This window comes from Sapajus apella, unplaced genomic scaffold, assembly GCF_009761245.1.
Source record: "Sapajus apella isolate SASKATOON/1434 unplaced genomic scaffold, GSC_monkey_1.0 scaffold45, whole genome shotgun sequence".
Classification (NCBI taxonomy): domain Eukaryota; kingdom Metazoa; phylum Chordata; class Mammalia; order Primates; family Cebidae; genus Sapajus; species Sapajus apella.
The window spans coordinates 10,810,322-10,831,765 of NW_022436985.1; the positions used below are offsets into that span (position 1 = coordinate 10,810,322).

A 21,444-nucleotide genomic window follows, 5' to 3' on the forward strand; every position below is an offset into this window, starting at 1 on the left:
GACGGAGTGGCTCACACCTGTAATTCCAGCACTTTGGAGGCCAAGGCGGGTGGATCATGAGGTCATGAGTTCAAGATCAGCCCAACCAACATGGAGAAACCCCGTCTTCAAAAAAAAAAAAAATTAGCTGGGCATGGTGGTGGGCACCTGTAATCCCAGCCTTGGGAGGTTAAGGCCAGAGAATTGCTTGAACCCAGGATGCAGAAGTTGCAGTGAACAGAGTGAACGCCACTGCATTCCAGTCTGGGAGACAGAGCAAGACTGTCCCAAAAAAAAAAAAAAAGAAAGAAAGAGCAGCAGATCCTAAAGGAGGATAAAGGGTAAAAGGGATTTCACACCTTTTATACAAAAAGGTTCCAACCACATATATCCCCTGTCCCAAATATTGCTGGAGTTCCCCAAATTACAAATATCCTACAATTACAAATCTTCTCTCTCCAAATTCCCCGTGCAGTAACCAAGCTGGAGAGAAGGCACTGACTTCTCAGAGACTAACACTGGGAAACACTGACCTCACATTTCTCCACTCAGAGAGGAATTTTACACATACTATGTTTCCCTACTCTCATCTCTGTTTTTTGTTTCAGTTATAGCTCAGTTTAGAGATAAACAGACACACCATTCATATTCCATTTTCGATGCCCTTCCTTTGTTCCACTAGTAAATGAAGAAGCACTGGCCACATGGATATACGTATGAAAGGTAAAGAAGATATTTAAGTCTGGAGTAGTTCTGAAGCTGTGTATCAGCTGTCACTTGCTACCTATGTCACCTTGGCCAAGTCAGTTAACTTCCATAAGCCTCAGTTTATCTGTATAATGGTGGTGATAAGCTCCGCCTTGCAGATTAAATGATACCATTTTGCAAAGTTCCTAGCTGAGAGATCAGAACATAACCGAATGCTCAAAAAATAATTGCTTAATAAAAGACTGCTATTATCACAGACCAAAATTATGCATAAACCTGTCCTTCAAAGTGCCTAACTTTACCAGTGGATATTCCCCTACCCCAAATAATCCATTTTTTCCAGTCTCCTCCAAGTAAATCTAAAGATCCTTTACACCACTCCTCTTTCTCCCTCCACAAAACCTCCAAAACAAAAAGCTAACACAAGTATAGAACAAACCCTCTTGTTTAAGCATGGTTTTTATGCTGTATTTCAGTGATTGCACCATTTTCCATTATTATTCCAAATGTCTGACATTTTGGCACAAGTTAAGAAACATTCTGGCTCTAGCCTAGGGCCTAGCCTTCATCACATGATTTTCACTGCTGCTTCGGCAAAACATTTTCTATGCCCCACACATATTTTTGAAAGAAAATCAGTAAACTGTCTACACTTTTTTTTTTTTTAATTTCCAATACCTATTGAAATAACCACCCATCCTGGTTAGTTCAACTATGAAAATATGGTGAAAAAAGTCATTTTTAAATTAAAATAGAAAACTTCCTCTCAAATTATTTAAGTGGTTCTTTTTGTCCTCCAGTTTAGGCACAATTTTTATAAGGCAATAAATATAAGTATTTGAATTTTCTATTTCTGATAATTTAAACATAAATTAGGTTAAAATTTACAAAGCTAAAGACAGTTACCACAAATCCATTCATGTCCTTGCCAATTTTTAAATGAGACTGACACCAAAAATCAGAAACTAAATGCAATTCTTCCCCAGCTAATTTTAAGATAATATTTAAAAGCACAGCTATGAAATGGTTTCAGCCTGCTGGGCACAGTGGCTCACACCCATAATCCCAGCACTTTGGGAACCCAAAGTGGTAGGACCACTTGAGTTCAAGACCAGCCTAGGCAACAAAGCGAGACTCCATCTCTCCAAAAATTTAAAAATTAGCTGGGCATGGTAGCGTGTGCCTGTAGTCCCAGCTACTCAGGAGGGTGAGGCAAGAGGATTGCTTGAGTCCAGGAGTCTGAAGCTGCAGTAAGCTATGATTATGCCACTACATTCCAGCCTAGGAAAGAGAGGGACTCCGTCTCTATTAAATAAATAAATAATAAAATAAATACATAAAGATTTTGGCCTGGATATATGATTCTAACATAACTTATTGAGACAATGCTTGGGTTCTTTGCTAACCTTTATGTATACGTATCCGCATGCATGGGAAGAAAACATCCTAGAGGGGTCCTTGATTTATTTGGATTTTTTGGGCTATACTAGTTCTTCTTCACCTACCACAGTCTTACAAATAAATATTAATGAATGAAGCTTTTAAGTATCGTGTTCAGTAATACTTTCCATCACCAGCATCATGAACGGACTGGAACATCTACTAAGCCTAAGTGCCAGTGTGTTAATATCTCTGTAAACTATCTTGGCTCCTAGCACAATGTGTAAGATATATTCGTCAGTGTTAACTGGGCTATTTTTGCCTTTTAAAAGTGTTTTTAGCATTCAGGAAGACTTTTTTCGGGGGGGGGGGGATGGAGTCTCGCTCTGTCATGCCCAGGCTGGAGTATAGTGGCACAATCTCGGCTCAGTGAAACCTCCACCTCCCTGTTCAAGCCATTCTCTTGCCTCGGTCTCCCAACTAGCTGGGATTACGCGCACCCCCCACCACACCTGGCTAATTTTTTTTGGTATTTTTAGTAGAGATGGGGTTTCACCATGTTGGCCAGGCTGGTCTTGAACTCCTGACCTCAGGTGATCCACCCGCCTTGGCCTCCCAAAGTGTTGAGATTATAGGCGTGAGCCACCAGGCCAGGCCTAGCATAGCACTTCTAAGCATAAAGATCTGAAAGATTTATCTGTTCCTCTTCAAAATGACAATCTTAAAAATCATAACAGTCTAAAGTAATCCTAACCCCTTTTTCCCTATGTTGACTCAATCACTTATCAAACACATAAAAACAATGAGTCAACTATGGGAAAATATTGAACGTATAAGTAAAAAGGTGAATGGGAACAAAAATAAAATGTTGAGACAAACTGCTTAGATTCAGGAAGACATTTCTCTTTTAATTGTAATAACTTATAATTACTTTATTTTTTTAACTCAACTACAAAAAAAAAAAAAAAAAGATTTTAAAGAGCCTAAATTACATCTACTATTTCCACACCTTTTAGAATTTTAAAGAGCCTAAATTACATCTATCATCTGCATTGCTTCTGTGGATAGCATCCCAATCAAGTCTGCCAGAAAGTGCGATACTATCCACAGAAGCAATGATACTGTGAAACACTTCTGCCTGAAGTCAGATGTATATCCCCTATAAAAATATGATTCCACTCTTACAGATTTACATTAATAATACATTCATTTATGACAAGAGCGAATGTACACTTTTACTTCTGGATAAACTGAGGCGATCAGGATTTCCCTAATGTCTCCAAGACAAATGAGTGGTGTCTGGCGAGTGACTCAGGAGTCCCTGGCATGCTAATTTAGCCTTTTCCATTTCATGAAAATTTACAGAGAACACAGTAATCCATTTAAAACTTTAATACTTCTGGAAAACAGGATGGGGTTTTACAAGTTTGTTAAGAAGTCATCCTATTACAAGGCCCTAAGTTGTTTGACAGAACACTCAAATTCATCTGGAAAACTTACATGAGAAAACAGCCTCAAAAATTCTGAGCATGCACTTCAGACGGGGAAAGAAGGGCAATCAGCCCAATCATACACTAAAACGCATACAAAGGTACTGTAAGTTTGATGGTAGTGCTTAAATATAGAGAACAGAATGGTGAGTCTTGGGGAAGACGGGAAGGGTTCTGAAACCTTTCTTCACTCCTTAAACCAAAATAAAATCCACATGGATAAAATATTGAAAGATACACACCTTTTTAAGAAATATCACCTATACTCAAAGAAACCTTCTGGAAGAATACATTAAAAGCTAACACTGCCAAAGGGGACATTTAAAAAGACATTAACAATTATGAGTATCTATGCATCAAAAACATGGCATCAACATTTGAAAAGCAAGAAACTACAGTGGTGTACGTATATAAGACTTTTATTCATCCCTCAGTCAATGGCAGATCAAACAGACAAAAATCAGAATACAGACATAATGTAAGATACCAACCCACATTTGCCTCTGGACCCTGAAAATAAAGCAAATACCTTCTTTGTTATATAGTCATGAAACATTCATAAAAACACACAAATTCGTGAGGCGTTCCATATTTAAAACAAAAAAAATCATTATGCCGCAAATGTCTACATAACTCTAAACAGAGGTACAAGAGAGATGAGATGATAATGAATGCAGGATCTATGAAGCAACTTTATGTAATCAAATAGAGCTGTGATACACAAAGGACAAACACTTTCAGTTCCTACAGTGGTTTGTTGTGATCACATCTTTTCAAGAAGCCACAGAATCCCTTGAGAAAAAGGCGCTGTTTTCAAAAAATTCTGTCTTTCCTCTGCTCTCACACCACAACAATCATCAACACAGAAGACTTCTGAGATCAAATGTGGGAGGGGGAGATTTTCCCACTATCTACACCACTACCTGGAGAAGGAGTCAGATCCCACAGGTGGAGGGCTCAGTCCCCAAGACTGCCCCCACCCTTCAGACACCAGTCACAGGTCTGGACCTCCAGAACTTCTGACAGACTGGCTTCAAGTTGGGGTTCCCACGATCTCCTCTTTGGGTTCACTTAATTTGCTGGAGCGGCTCACAGAACTCAAGAAAACACCTACTTACATTTACCAGTTTATTGTAAAGGACATTACAAAGCATACAGATGAAGAGATGCACAGGATGAGACGTGGGGGAAGAGGCGTGGCACTTCCATGCCCTCCCTGGGCACACCACTCTTCCAGAACCTCCCCATGCTCAGCTATCCAAAAGTTCTCTGGAGACTCAGTCCTTTCGGGCCTTTTATGGAGACTTCATAGGATAGCCAAGATTGACAACTGTGTAGAAATGTGATTGGACAAAAAGGGTACGATCTAAATCAAGCAAGGCCTGTCAGTTCAGATTTTTCTTGGCCTCTCTGTGCAGCATTCCTTCCTCCAGAGTATGAGGCAGGGCCTCCCTGGAATAAAAGTCTTTAGACTCACAATCAGATTAGAGTCCTGCCTTGGGCGAGTGAAAGGAAGATAAGAGAAGGTCACAGAGAGAGATTCTGTTCCCTGAGGCCTAAAGTGCCCCACCATTATAGTAAAAGACAAGGTGGACTGTGAGAGTAATGGGCCGAGAACCATGGATGAAAACCAATATATAATCAAATATCACAGGTACTTAAACCGACCAAAACCAATATAAAACCGTAATATCACAGGTACTTAAACCATCTGCTACCTCCTAAAATATCCAAGTCAGAAGGTTATTTCTTATTGCTAAATACATAAAAAGAACACCACTTCTACTCTGTTTTCCCTCCTGGGCTTTGCTATTTATCTCTTCGGAGATGTGTTTTTGGCAGAGATAGAGGCCATCTTTCACCTCACTTCCTATAACAGTCCTTCACACATAAAGTTGCTTTGTAATTTTTTTTTTTTTTTTTAAGACGGGGTTTCACTATATTGGTCAGGCTGGTCTCGAACTCCTGACCTCAGGTGATCCACCCGCCTCAGCCTCCCAAAGTGTTGGGATTACAGGCGTGAGCCACCACCCCCAGCTTGTTTTGTAAATTAACCTTTATACTCAATAGTCAGGTAGAATGCCCTCCTTACTGTCTAAATCTTCACTTCCTTAGAACTGTACCTCACTGAGCTGGGAACCTTTCTAAATTCTACCACATCCCTTATTTGATGGCTCCCAAACCAAGAAAAATGTCCTCCCAAATTTCCTTTAAATACTGTTTAATGTGTTTATATTTATGTGCCAATTAAGCCTAAGTTTTAGAAACAATAGTCTCCATTTTAAAGTTCATAGCTAAGTTGTTATGGTACTCACTTTGCCTTTATTAAAAAAAAATTAAAACAGGGCTAAGTTTTGGTAGAACTGCAAACCACTAAAACAATCAAATTTTTATTTCAAGAAACTGCCACATGATAGTCACTTCCTATCGTTTTTTGTTTTTGTTTTAAAAAAAAGACAGGTTTTGTTTTTTTTTTTTTTTAAAGTTCAGGCTGGTCTTGAACTCCCGACCTCAGGTAACCCGCCTTCCTTGGCCTCCAAAGTGCTTGGATTACAGGAGTGAGCTACCACGCCAGGCCACTTTCTATCATTTTTAACCCTGTTTAAAAATGCCACCCTTGGAGGATGCAGTGAACCATGATCACGCTACTGTACTCTAACACTGGCAACATAGCGAAATTCTGTCTCAAAAAAAAGCCAATCTTTTCACCACCATCACCACTTACTTCCATTCTAGAATTGTCCCTCTAGAATTGTGCATCCTAGAGGGACAATTACATTTCTCCGATGAGTCATGGCTTGCTCTTTCTCTGCCTCAGGAAAACCTCCTCAGAGGTTCTCCAGGCCCACACCTAGACCAATTCCCCACCCCCTATTATTCCCTGTCACGGTATCCCATTTGCTTTTTGCCATTATGTTTACCACAGTTTGCACTTGTTTTATTTGTCAGTTTGTTTGCTTAGCCTCACCCACCAAACTATGAGCTAGGGAGGGAGATAGTGTATTTATCTGAACCAGCTGAGAGCCCTGCACACGTCATAGCCAGTGGCTGGTTCTTAGTGAACAATGAAGTACTAAATACATTTATGGATAATATGAAAAACACTTAATGCAGGTGAATTGGCCACATTCATAAAGCTGTTGAGACTGATATAATTCTTAAGTTGGTAAATTAAAATGCAGAGCAGCGGATTTCAGTAAGTTGCCACAATGCACTGAGGCTCCCCAAGCTGAAAGAACACTTGAAAGACTCATAAAGGCAGAAATTAAGACATCTTCTAACCAGACCCTCACAGCCTTTTTTTTTTTTTTTTTTAGCACAAGGCCGAGTGCTAAAAAGATGATTCATTTTAACTACCATCACACATGCCCCTAAAGATACTTTCAAACCATTTCATGAAACGTTTTTGTTTGTGCAACAGATCTTTTCCTGAAGTCGGAGCACACCACTGAGTGAGGGGACACAGTCACCACCTTCCCCAGGCAGGACCCAAGTCTAAAAGATAATTTCCAGACGCCTCACTTAGATAACTTATCTTAGCATGTGAGGCTCTAGTGAATAAGAACAGCTCATTTTTGCCTGAATGCTTTTATTTAAAACACACATTGAAATAACAATTTCTGGGGCCATTTTGCAATTATAAAATAAAGGATTTCTAGTTAATGAATAATATATTTAAATTCTGCTATTTGAGGGGTTTATGAGTTGTGGAGTTGGAGTTTTCTTTACTATCTTGACAATAATCAGCATGCATTGGTATTTTAAACTTAATATGGCTTTCTTTAAACATTCCCTCATCTACAGGGGGAAAATGAGCTGTGTTTTAAGATCACATATAAACTGAAAACAGTATATAATTTTCTAATAATCAAATGTGAAATTAATCAGACCTCAGAACTGCTACTTTCATAGTCCAAATAACCATGAAGATAGTAAACAACTTGCAAGAAACTGACTAAATTAGATCAGTTCAAAGGTCAGCTGGGTATATAATTTGAAAAAATTTGGCATTACCTCAAAAAGTCAAACAAAAACTATCATAGGACCCAGAAATTTCACCTTTAGCTACCAAAAAAAAGAAAAAAGATGTCCATATAAAGTGTTGCATGTAAATGTTCATAGCAACATTATTAACGATAATTTTTTTTTAATTGGGACAACCTGTCCATCACATCTGTTCACAGAATACTATTCAGCAATAAAAGGACAGAACTACTGATACGTGGTACACCACAGAGGAACCTCAAAAAATTATTGAAGTATGGCCAGAATGTGCCGAGGCTGGTAAATTTAAAATATATATGTATATGCAGGTGAAGAGTCAGATGCAAGAAGCCATCACACTCCATTTATGATTCCACTATATGAAATGGCCAGAAAAGGCATACTTCCAGAGACAGAAAGTAGGTTAATGGTGATGGGGCTGGGGACAGGGATTAACTGTAAATAGGCAGGAGGGATCTTACCAGGTATGGGATAAAATGTTCTAAAACAGGTCGCTCCATTCAGTAAAGAAACTAAACATCACTGAGTTGTCACTTGAGAAGAGTGAATTTTACATGTAAAATATACTTCAATAAAATCACTTTTTAAAAAACTTGGGATCTGAATAAACACTCATAAAATGAGATACAACAAAAGAGATAAAAGATCTGGGTGACAAGGAACCTAATTCCATTGAATCTAACTATTCCCCCCCTCCCTCTTTCCCCACAAAAGGTCATTTACACCAAGGTACCAAAAGACCAAGTAGGAATGAAGCAGCTACTTCATTCTTTAAAATACTCTAAGATCATGGATAATACCAATACTTACACAGAATATGAGTGATCTCACAAAGAAATCAAGTTTTATACTACACTTATCATAAACTCTCAAGAATTTCTGTAAAGCCTAAAAACTGAAACTCAGAATTAAGTAAACCTAATGATTTTTACTTTATCCTTAAAGAAATATGACTGCTAAAATAAGAAAGAAATGAAGGTGTTTGTAAGAGGAGGCCCCTGCCTGTCATAAGGGTAAGAACAAATAAAAAGCTCACACCATCAGCAGTGACAGAATTATTAAATTCAATCTTTTATAACAGCCAATCTAGGGCTTTTTGTCTTCTGGGCATAGCTCCCATTTAAAAACAAAAGCTAAGTTCCACTGGTACTCTGAATTTTACTAAAACCAAGTCACAAGCAGACAATACTGATCTGAATAACATTAACTCTTTCCAATATTTTTAGGTAGCAAAACCTCAATTATGTATTAATGTAATACACTAGGTTTCATTTTATCCTAAAACTATGCTAATGCCAGTAAATGTTACTGCCTAATTTTCCCCCTGTTGTACAAAGTTTATTTTTACTTTTTAAAATGGAAAGTTAACACTGTCTATCTCTAAAAGGAGGCTGAAGAGGAGAAGGAGACACAGACTATAAAAGAGTAACAGGAAAACGTAATTCCTATAGCTTTAATTGCTACGTCAAAATCACCTGAAAAAATATAAAAGGGCAGAGTGTCAGCTTACTTTGTACCAATGAATATCCTTTCAGCAAATTAAAAAAAACTAAAACCTAGTGTATTAACTCAAATGATACATTCTGTTTTCCTTTAAGGAAAAATTTTCTTAAACCGTAGTATCATGGACTCAAACTTTTAACAAAGCTCAAAGCTACCAACTTACTAGATAGGCCATCTTAGAACTGTCTAAGGTAGACAGTTTTTCAACTGAGAGACAAAATTTCTGCAAAGCTGGGAAGGAAACAGGCTTCATAGTTTTGTACAAAACAATGAGAACTAATTAATTCTATACCACTTTCCATAAATTCAACTCCAGAGTAAATCAGATACACCTGTATTTTTAAAGCAACCAGAATGGGAGAAGTGGGGGAGAGGCAATTTAACAAGTTATCCAGACACACATTATCCGGGATGAAAGTCACCTGATAATCTCGGGTCTGTCTTGACCACAAAAACATATGCACCAAATCAAAATTTAATTACACTGCATAACACAGTTTGAGTTGTGCTTCATATTTTATTGACTGCTTTACTTCTGACAGGACAGTTTCCTGAAGGAAAGTTCCAAGAACTGAAAAGTTACAACACCCACATACCAAAGACTGTTTCCTGAATTTTGTTACAGGAAGTGACATCTGCTATAATTTTAACATTTACTTCCCAGTAGGAGTTCCACTTAAAATGTCTTGTTGAACATTATTTGTTCAACAGTACACTTAGGCAAAGCTTTTATTAAAAAACCAAACTTTCATTTCAGTTTCACAAAGTTTGAACACAACTGACCAATTCACGACATTTTAACTTTTCCCTGGGAACAAAAACAACTGCCACCTGATGAACTGGGGTGTGTGTGGTAGGAGAGAGAGATCTTTAGCAGTAAGTCTAACTGGGGAGGGAGCCCGCAAGGCACAGAAAAGAGTAAATTAAATATCCTGGTCCTTGAGAAGAGACAATTCTTGGAAAGGTGCCGCATGACCAATCACTAGGCATTGATTCTTGGTAACTTTTTTTTTTTTTTTAAACACAGATGCATCTGGCTATTTCAACCAATAATTTGTAATATAAGAATAAATTTATGGAGGTAGATACCTACCTTTTCTACCAACCTCCAGTCTGTTTCAATAGAAGGGAAATTTATAAACACATATTAAATCAATTTAATGGCACTGTACAACACGGTTTATATGATCTCTCACTCATACACACACACACCATTTCACAAAGTGTGGTACCTGCGCCTGTGGCCTTACAGACAGCAGGGCTTTACCCAGAACTTGTCCACTTAGAATCTCTGGTGGAGGGGAAGCAGAATCTGCATGCTAACAACACCCACAGTGGTTTTTGTGTCTAATGAAGTTCGAGAACCCTGAACTTCACATGACCATATTACCCCTAAAACAGCCTTTTACTTTTATTTAGTTGCCAATCCAGCAGTAAGCAATACCCAAAAAAAAAAAAAAAAAAAAATCATCATCACTGTCTTAACTCTTCCCCAACCCACCAAAACAAAGGACCATGTGGCCTACCCGTCTCCAAGCCCTCACCCATATAAGCCACCATGGAGGAAAAACAATTCTTGGTATTTTTTAGAATGCAGTCAAACAGTGCGTGCCCTTTGAAAACATAATAAAATAGAGACAATCTAGGTGTCAATAAAAATATTTTCCCCTTTGTCTGCTTGAGTTCCTTCAGACAAGATGTTAACCCTGGGATTTTGTCTTAGTATATTAAATCTGTCACCAAATTAATGCTCCCAGCAATAGCCTTAAGAACTTGATAGCAGTTCAATCTGGTTAAATTAAAAACAAAGCCAATAAACACAAGAAAACAGACGTTAAGCAGAGAACAAGACTTTCAAGATGCCAGATCTGTTGGCTCTGTGGCCATCAGGTTAAGCTTTAACTCACTGTGGACAGATAAGAAAAGAAAAAAAGTTTGCACGAGGGAGGGATTCTCAACACCGATCACTGCCAAGACACAGAAAGTCAGCATTTGCATGGTTTTAAAGTTAATCTTTACTTTTAGTTTTCTGGGGCATTAGCACCAGAAGTTTTACATATTATTTTCTCCTGAAGTATAAATCTAAAGTTCATGTGACACATTTGTGCTTGAGCAAGACATTGTGCATTCTACCTGCTGTGTTATTTTCAGCAAATGAACACGTTGTAGTCATAATAAAATTGAGAGCCATCTGAAGGAGAGAGAAAATACTACCTCAGCTCCCCCAATTTTACATTTAAGTAAAAACAACTGGTAATCATTTAACCTGTAAAAGTTATGTACTCACCCTCTATCAATAAAATGTAACTACACCACAACAAAGATATACTCAGCCTCACTATGTTTCTATTTCTGAGCCAAGAAAACTGTCTAACAAACTTTGTCCTAGAAGTGCATACTGTATTTCCACTATATCTCACATTCAGAATTAGAATAAGTTTATTTACCTATCTTGGAAAAGAAACCTGAGATCAGGAGTTCGAGACCATCCTGGCCAACATTGTGAAGTCTCGCCTCTACGAAAATATATACATATACACACACACACACACACACACAAAAATGAAATGGAGAAGTTTGCTAACAGAAAACTAAGTTTATATATATCTCAAAGCAATAGTGAAGCACATCAGCTTTATAATTCCTCTTATTTTACAGCTATTATGTAATACATAGATTTAGAGGCCCATAACAAATGAGTGATAGGATCAAAATGACAAAGATTTCTCTCTCATCCATATTTTTATTCTTGAATATATTTAAAATTTAAAATTTAAAATTTTAAATGCAGCACTTGTAAAAACCCCATTTTCAAGGCGTAAATCCAGCTATGGAATATCTTTTCATGGCATGGTAGAGAATCCAGCAAAATCTCAAGAGATCACTTGCATTAATTTTGCCAAACAACAACATGCCCATAAATCAGCTGACTTTAAAAAATGACTCACTGCTCCTTCAGTCTTTATCATGGAAGCAGCTCTAGACTGTGAGTCAGGAAGCTCAACTGGGCTCTCAGGATGAACTAGAAAGAAATCACTTAAGAGACCTGTTTGTGTTTCTCTTCTGTCAAGGACACTGTTTACAATGGTGTCACAAGGGGAAAAAATGAGAATATTCACTGGATCTAAATAAGACATAAATTATTTCCCTCCCAAAATCTCTTCTTTGAACTATACTTTCCAAAACCACAGCATTCTCTTTGATATTGGCTCATTTTTTATCAGAGCTGCTTTGCATTCACGAATTTTCTTCAAGGTAATCACTAGCTCAAAAACCAGAGGCAGGGGCACAGGGCGGGGCAAAACTGGTTCTATACCAGTTTAAGAGCACTGCTTTCCGCAACGGAAAAGTTTCCCTCCCCAGAGTCAAAGAGATCCACTAAAAACCAGCTTTATTTTAATCTCAGGAACAATCTGACTTTGCTTCTTAATGATTTTTCAAAGCTTCATTAACACTAATTTTAGTCAAATTGAAGTTAAAAACTGAGAGAGTTGACTGAACCTACCCTCCTTCTGTAGTTTGTTTATAAATCCTTTCTTTTGAGAAGCTCCACGCTCAGCCACCAGATACAACTCCCCCATTCCCACCCATACAGCCCTGCCCCAGGGTAGAGAAGGGCCAGGAGTTCTCAAGGTAGCATCAGGTGATTTTTTTAAACTGGCTAATCCCTGATGGCAGTTGAAGGTATGTATATTTTCCTTTCTGGAATTCAGGGATTTGCTTCAATGAAAGGGTTAGCAGAGAAGGGGAAACAGACAAAGCCCTCCTTTTTACTGTATCCACCAACATCACTCCTCAGTATAAAGCACCCTTAATCCCTGCAGAAAAAAAAAAGCATATAAACTGTTAGGTTTACTTGTTGCTAGTTTTTATACTTCTATAAAAGAATAGTCTGGATGCACTTTCCATTAGAGTCCAGAAACTAAAGCCATATTCTGTAACTATTTCACATTAAAGAAAGCAAGTTTGTTGCAATTTCCACAAGGAAGTATGTTCAATGTGTCTGTTATGTTTATAGGTTCCAAAGAAAGCACACACTTATCTCAGAGCCCAGGCACTGCATATGATCTGCTTTAACTGACATGGCATTTCTCAGTGACCACCTTTCTCCGCAACTTTGAGAACACAATAAACCAAATACTCATTGTTTTCAAAATACAGCCCCCAAAATATCTAAATTTTAAAAGCTAGGCAATTCACATTTTAGTCAAGAAATGTCTTCCAATTTTAAGAAATCAACCACAAAACAAATTTCCTACTATTAGGTTTTAATATGAGGTAGAGGAATATATGGCCTTAATTTATAAAAGTTCACAAGCCAAGAAATACTTAGGTAATCTCTCACTTCAAAGTACTTCTATCTTATGTAGGGGAGACTAAAATGTGTGAGACAATATCTTGTCTTACGGAGTGAAACAGACAGGAATACACTGCCTAATCCATTTGCATAAAAAATTAGTCATATGTCACCCATCAATATCAAATCAGGAATGACATTACCTTAGAGCAATGCCAAATAATGGCAGAAAAATGTTATATATTGGCTCCTGTATTCACTATCACTGCTACAAAATTCAGTTTCATATAAGTTCTCATCTACTTCTGCTACAAAAAAAAAAAAAAAAAAAAGAAAGAAAGAAAAAGATAGATAGATCAAGCTAAATAATACACAACAAAACTAGTGTGGTTAAATACCAAGCTATGAATCTATAAGTGCAATGAGTCTATCAGTCTAAATTAATTGTCTCAAGAGCAAACAAACACTAACATGTAGCACATGGTCAAGATTTCACTACCTGAGAATTTACATCACAGGTGATGTTTTGGTTTCTCTTAGCACTACTCAGGGCTATGTGGCCTAGCTTTAGTTTCCCTGAAATTCAAAAATACCATGAATCTTCTCCATATATTCCCTTTAGATCTCAAAGATTACCTTCTCTTCCACAGTGCACAAAATCTGAATGAGCTTGGACCACATTTCAGGTGTAACCAAAGAAAATGGACATTTACAACATATGAGATATATTCCCAATACACAGACTAAGAAAACAACATAACGGTCTTGTGGCTTTGTTCCTTGTTCCAGGGCATGTCAGAAGGCCAGGTAAATGATCAGAAATAAGCACAATCCTCCCATTTTAATTGCTGGCAAGCTGAACCACCATACTGGTAACTCAAGATTATTACATATTGCAAACAAGCCACTTTATCAGGAATCATTCTTTGTACTGTTATACGGAGGCTTGGAAGCTCCCTTTAACATCTCACCTCAGCATTAAAGAGGAAGCACGTAAGGGAGGAAGTGTGCAAAGCAGATCTGGAGTCAGGCGTTGCTCCACCTTTGTGACCTCAGGCAAGAAACAGCCAGGCTGGACCTCAGTTTCCTTAACTACCAAATGTGGATAATAAAAGTACTTACCTATTTAGGTGCCTGAGAAGAGCTAAAGAACTAATCCAATTAAAGCTGCTTAACGCTGTGCCTGGCACACAGCAGTGTCGAATTTAGCTTGTGTCTCATTTTATTTTTAACATTAGTTTAAGAGCGCTGGCACTGAATCTCTCACACCTGTATCAAATCCCTGCTCTATTACTGAGCTCTGTCACACAGCATTCACTAACTTCACAGACCAAGGTATCTTAATCCAAGATTTTGTGCCATGGACCCCTGGAGCAGTCTGATGAATAATAGCACTATCAGAATAATGTTTTTAAATACATCAAATAAAATACATAAGAATAGAAAAGGAACAGATTATATAACATCTATTACAACATTGAAAAGACAAATTGATGGTATAGTACTGTTTTTACTATGGAACTAAGCAAGATAAAGCAGCTCCTTAATTTCCTGTGTGGAAAACATAAAAATTACTTGACGATATCTGCAACAATTGTAATAAGATTATGAAAAGACATATAGTTTCTATTTGTGGTAACAGCACACGGACTGGTACTATAGTTTTATCTATACTTCTACTTAAAAAAAAAAAAAAAAAAAGAAAGAAATTTCAGCCAAAGATTAACAAAAATAGAGACGCAACTTGTGTTTCTCAACCAAGTTCTCCTACTACTTGGCCCCAGATTAAGAACTACTTTCTTAAAACTATCAATAAAATGGAGGCAGAGGATAAACCACTGGGTTGAGACGATGAATACAAAAAGCAAGTAGCACATAGGAGGTACTCTATATAGAAAAGCTCTTTCCTTCCTAGAAAGTTCTACTTAGTAGGAAAAAAAAAATCAGTCTTATCCAGCCCAAACGTGAACATTTAACATCCATTTCTCTCCATGATCCGAGTCCTCAGACGTGAAATTTGTTAAGCCTTCCGAGACCTCCCCAAATCACTGTCCTATATCAAATATCAGCTTGAAGAGCCCTCTTAAATATGCGAGACCAAACTGCTTTCTAGTAAAACACAGTTGAAAGAGAATGTATATATAACTCCTAAGACTCCCTTAGCACCAACTGCTGACCCAACTAAAATAAAATCGCACAGAACAGTTTGGATCTCATCATAATCACTAATGCCTTGTCATCACTCTTCTTTAACGCTCATTACAAAACCGGTAACAAACCATGGAAAGACAGGGCTTGAGGTTCTTACAATAGCGCTCCTCTGACAGCAACTGCAGTTCATTATCCTCTCTCCTCTTCACCACCCCGGCGCGTTCCCGGTCTTTGCCTACTCAGCAGATTCACGTAAGCGGGGCAGTTTTATGTGGAATCGTACATTCTGGCAGTAAAATTTTCACTCACCAGGCAAATCCTTACCCACCCTCTCCAAGGCGAGCTATGTTTTACATTCATCGTATTTCTGAACTTCCCCTCGAGACACCAGCAAGAAATCCAGAGAACCGAGGGGCGGGCGCACAAAGAACCTAAATGGAAATTTGGGCAAGGGCGGACAAGTGAAATCAACTTAATGTCCTGGAAAATAACATTTCTGGGGGAAGAAGGTAAATATCCAACTTAAAGCTTCACTTTAACTCCAACCCTCTCTCCGCTGTGCAGAAATTGTCCAGTATGTTCTCCAAACTGTTTTTTCTCTGACATTTAGTCATGAGCCACAGCCTCGGGAATGACGAGAAGGCAATGACAAAGCTGCTTCCTGCCCGTCTCCCTCCCTGCACCCTGCCCTCCCCCGCAACCTTCAGCTCTCCTCGCCACCAACGCGTTTAAAAAGTTTCTCCGGTGCCCGGCTTACCTGGACTGGGCTGCCATAATTCAGCTTACAGAGCCCAGGGTCTTCCGTCCGTGAGCGCCTTCACCCCGCGGGCCCTGCTGCCAGCGCCGCCGCTCACCATTTGGCGGAGCCGGGCGGGGACGCGTCCCGGCGCGGCGCCCCGATGTTACGGGACTACCTGCTATCGAGCCCCGGGCGTCCTCGGCGCAGCCCCGGGCTCGGCCCGTATTGGCTCGCGCTAATCCTGATGGACATCCGGGCACTGGGGCCTCGGCGGCGAGCGGCACTTCAGACAAGCCGGGGAGCTCCGCGTCCGAATCCGGAGCAAGCGAGCGCCCCCGGCGCGGTTTCCCAGCAGGGAAGGCCCACGAGCCCCCACGCTCGAAGACCGCTGGCGCCCGGCGTCTGCCCAGCAGCGGCACAACGCAAGCCACAGTTAGAAGGGAAAAGAAATCGCCTCTTGGCTCCCTTCAAGTTGTCCGAGTTCGCCGGGATACCCCCTGTCAAGAAAGTTGCGGTGGTACGGCCCGCCTCCTTAAATGGGCAGGGCGCTCGGCGGCCCGAACCAGAGGCAGGCGACAGGCAGGAGGCAGGGGGCGGTCGGCAGGAGGCAGGAGGCAGGGTCGGGCGGGGGCCGGGGGGCAGGAGGCAGGGTCTGGCGGGGAGCAGGGGGCAGGGCCCGGGCGCCGACCAGCGCCAAGGGTCCCCAGCCGAGCCCCGCCTGCGGGCTCCTCGCGAGTGCTCTCGTGCCAGGTTCTAACAACCTACAGACTCCCACCCCCGGAACACACAGTACCCGGCCGCTCAGAACTCCAGCTCCAATTTGAGTATTTGTTGAATATGGGCCCCAAGAGGCGGCAGTGAGCTGAAACAAGACGGGCAGTAAACCACCTTCGCTACTTTTGATCCTTCCAATGCTTGAGCTCAGGAAACGGGCACACTTGGTGTTACTTTGCTTTCAGTTTTGATTTCCGTACGTAGAGATAAATGTTTACAAAACACCCTGCCTTTTATGGACTAAAGGCAGATTGCAGAAAAAAATAGTAACTCATTTTGGTCGTAAGCAATGAAGGGATTGACAAGAAGCAAACAAAAAAACTTGAGCATGCAATATAGTAAGTCCTATACGAAGCACAAACGAAATTACTTCCTACTCAGAGGACCGCGGAAGGCGTTTAAGTCGTACCTCAAGGAAAGCAGGAACATACTTGGATGAGCAGGGATGGAGGGAGGTTGTGCTTCGGCATCTCAGGGACCAACACACTGGAAGAGCTGAAGACCCTTAGATGAATGCTAAATAACTGCCTGCACCATGGACTCCCCATTCTGCCTAGAATCATGACAACATTGCCCGTCTCATAAAGAGATGGTCCAGATTGTATTACTAAATCGTCATGGAATACAAACATGTTAATGCCTGGCACTAAAACGACAATGCTAGGAGGGTGGGAGTGTGGGAGGGAGGCCCAAGGCACCTCTATCAAGGGTTCTCAAAGTGTTTGCTAGACTCCTGGGAGTCCCCAAGACCTTCTCAGAGGTCAGAACTATTTTTAGAATAATACAGAGATATTATTTGTCTTTTCACCATGCTGACATTTGCACTGATGGTGCAAAAGCAATTATGGGGAAACTGCTGGTGCCTTCGCACTAAGCAAAGCAGTGGCAGCAAATGAAGCTAGTAGTCACTGCATTCTTCACTACCACACATTAGTAGTTGAAAGAAAAAAAGAGCCAGTTTCCTTTATGAATGTCTTTAATGAAGCAGTCAGAATTATTACTTTCATTAAATCTTGACCCTTGAGCATGGGTCGTCTTGATGTTCTTTGTGACAAAATGGGAAGTACCCATGAAGCAGTCCACTGCACACTGAAGTACAATGGCTGTCTAGAAGAAAAGCACTTGTGTAATTGAGTTGCAAGCTGAGCTAGCTGTTTTTTCATGGACTACCATTTTTACTTGAAAGAACAATTCACAAACTGTAGTTATTCTTACTTGGGTATCTGGCAGACATTTTATTAAAAATGAACAAAGTTGAGCCTGTTTCTTTGAGGAAAACAATTGACAGTATTTATTGCCAATGATGAAATGTAAGCTATCAAGCATTTTGGAAGACTTTTTATATCTGCCACATAAGTTTGCAAGCTTTGCCAGTACTTTCTTTCCTGATAAGATCAGGGTGGCAGTGATGAAAGTGATTTGAGAAGATCTGCCTTAGTTTCCAAACTACCAATGGTATAGCAAAATCATGCATGGGTAGACCGGGTGCAGTGGCTCATGCCTGTAATCCCAGCACTTTGGGAGGCCAAGGCAGGCGGATCATTTAAGCTCACTAGTTCGATACTGGAGCCTGGGCAACATGGAGAAACCCTATTTATACCAAAAACACAAAAAATTAGCTGAGCATGGTTGCACACATTGGTGATCCCAGATACTTGGGAGGTGGAAGTTGCAGTAAGCCGAGATCATGCCACTGTACTCCAGCCTGGGTGACAGAGTGAGAGACTCCCCAAAACAAAAGCCATAATCATGCATGAGGATCCACTGAAAAAAGTGGAAACCAGACCAACTCATTTTAACGTATCAGAGGTCTAGTTTTTAAAAAAAAAAAAAAATTCATTTCAGGTTCCACAATGTAATTAGCCTTTAAGAAACTACCACTTAAGGAGTTTTGGTATAATATCAAAGAAGGGATTAAAAATACTCGTCCTGTTTCTGTGTGAAGTTGGATTTACCTTATAAATTTCAACCAAAACAACATTGCAACAGATTGAATACAGAATCAGACTCAATCTGGTTGGGTTGGGCATCCCAAATCTGAATATCTGAAATCCAAAATGTTCCAAAAATTCAAAACTTTTTGAGTACTGACATGAAGCTCAAAAGAAATGCTTACTGGAACAAGAATATATAATGCAAAATATTTTTTTAAAAATCTGAAATCCAAAACACTTCTGGTCCCAAGCATTTTGGTTAACCTCTATGAGAATCTGGCTGTCTTCTATTAAGCTAGACAGTAAAGAGACTTGCATGAATGTAAAATAATACCATTCTTTCTCAATAATTTTAAGTTTGGAAAATAGGTTTTATAAAAATTTTATTTAGGTCAATATGTAATGGGTTTTAAAAATAATATTTTAATTTTACTATATTAAAATTAATTTTAATTTTTAATATAGTAAATAATATATAAAACATACATATACAAAAGCTCTTTGGGTTTCACGGTAATTGAGGTACAAAATTATTCCATATCATTTGTTATTACTTCCATGTCTCCCTCACTTCCCCACACTCATCGTCTTCTTTTAATTAAAGGTGTTATATATTATAGCTACTCCATGTAACCTCTTAGCACCTAGATCAGTTTTAGCAAAATGTGGCCAAACTACCTGGGGCATATGTTAAAAACAGACTCCAGATCCTAGTTGCAGAACTACTGAAATAGAATCCTTGTGGGGTGAGGTCCCAGGGATATGCATTTCAATAAATTCTCCAGATGATGCTTGTGGTCTGCTTATATTTAAAAACCATTTACCTAGATTGTGCTTATTTAGAAAATAATGTTAAGAGCTTTTTGATTCAATATTGATTTATAATCCTTGAATCATTTTAAGGACCATAATTGGGCCAGCATTTATTTTCATTTGTAAGAAATCTATATCAGACAACAAAATACCTTTGCACACATCTTTTCTTTTGCAATAGTAAAGTGGCAAGCCTTCAAGGAAACCAGGCAAAAGTCTACTCTCAAGGATTTTTTGGTGGCTGTTTTTCCCCATTTTTCTCTTGCTGTTTTATCTATACCAGCTGTGATCATTTTATGCTATAAACTAATTGGTATCAGACATTAATTGCTGAAAAAAATATTTCATTACAGTTACTCATAAAATGTCCATTTAGCACAGGCTAGAAATATAACATTGATAATATTAAAAATTATACTTTTTGAACTATGTTAACTGATCTGACACCACTTAAATATGAGGAAATAGGCCAGGCATGGTAGCTTATGCCTGTAATCCCAGTGCTTTGAGAGGCCAAGGTAAAAATTGCTTGAAGGCAGGAATTTGACACCAGCCTGGGCAACATAGCAAGTCCTTGTCTCTATTTTTAAAAAATTTAGAAATTAGCTAAACATGTAGTTCTAGCTACTTGAAAGGCTGAGTGAGGCAGGAGGATTGCTTAAGCCCAGGAGTTCAAGGCTGCAGTGAGCTAGGAGGGTACCACTGAACTCCAGCCTGGATGAGAGGGCAAGGCCTAGTTCAAATGGATAAATAAATGGAATTTTTTTTTTTTTTTGAGACAGAGTTTCGATCTTGTTGCCAAGGCTGGAGTGCAATGGCACAATCTCAGCTCACTGCAACCTCCGCCTCCCAGGTTCAAACCATTCTCCTGCCTCAGCCTCCCAAGCAGCTGGGATTACAGGCATGAGCCACTACACCTAGTTAATTTTGTATTTTTAGTAGAGACAGGGTTTCTCCATGTTGGTCAGGCTGGTCTGAACTCCTGACTTCAGGTGATTCACCCATCTCAGCCTCAAAAAGTGCTGGGATTACAGGTATGAGCGCCACCATGCCCAGCGAAAAATAAAATTTACTACAGCAAATATTTACCCCAAAAGATACATGGAGTCAATATCAGATTAGAATTATGCCTGAAATTTCCTGGGCTCTCAAAATGGTTTATAATGTTAATTCATGGGAGTAATTTGAAACAAGTGGGATACTAGATTTGTAATACATCTAAAATTACTGAACACAGGAGAAATGATTTATGACTTGGATACTGTATGTGGCTAAAAAAATACTGTAATACAAACATGGGCATTATTATTTCCAAGTGTTTGAAAACACCATTTTATCCAACCCACCGTCTTGATGAGCAGTGAAACTGAAGAGGCATTCTTAAAAGGCATTCTTTGAGGGGCACAGAATTCTTTGGCTTTTTGATGAAATTTGAGGACACTGAAGTACAATCTTTGACTTCTGCGCAGTTATGATTCCCCTGAAACCAACTTAGGAAGCACATAAGGCTCCACAGATTTTAGATTAAGAATCTCTGGACCTGGCTCCTGCTAATACACCCAATTTACCCTACAAATAAGGAGTAAAACCACCCATTAGTCTTCATTGCCCAGCTGGGCATGATGGCTCATGCCTCTTATAATCCCAGCACTTTGAGAGGCTGAGGTGGGT

At 39.4% G+C, this 21,444-nt stretch overlaps 1 protein-coding gene across 4 annotated transcripts in view; it reads right to left on the bottom strand.

Moving 5' to 3' along the window:
- AFF1 (AF4/FMR2 family member 1) overlaps positions 1-21,444 on the bottom strand; it is a 188,872-nt gene that overhangs the window by 115,290 nt on the left and 52,138 nt on the right. The window contains exon 1 of one of the 4 annotated variants that reach the window (XM_032239684.1): positions 16,271-16,854. The exons of 2 other annotated variants lie outside the window; for them this stretch is intronic. Coding sequence is in view for 1 of the 2 variants with exons in the window: in XM_032239682.1 (XP_032095573.1) it covers positions 16,271-16,287 (17 nt within the window). In the remaining variant the exon portion in view is untranslated. Of the gene's footprint in view, positions 1-16,270; positions 16,855-21,444 lie in introns of those variants that run through there. One more of the 4 variants, XM_032239682.1, reaches the window with a different exon arrangement.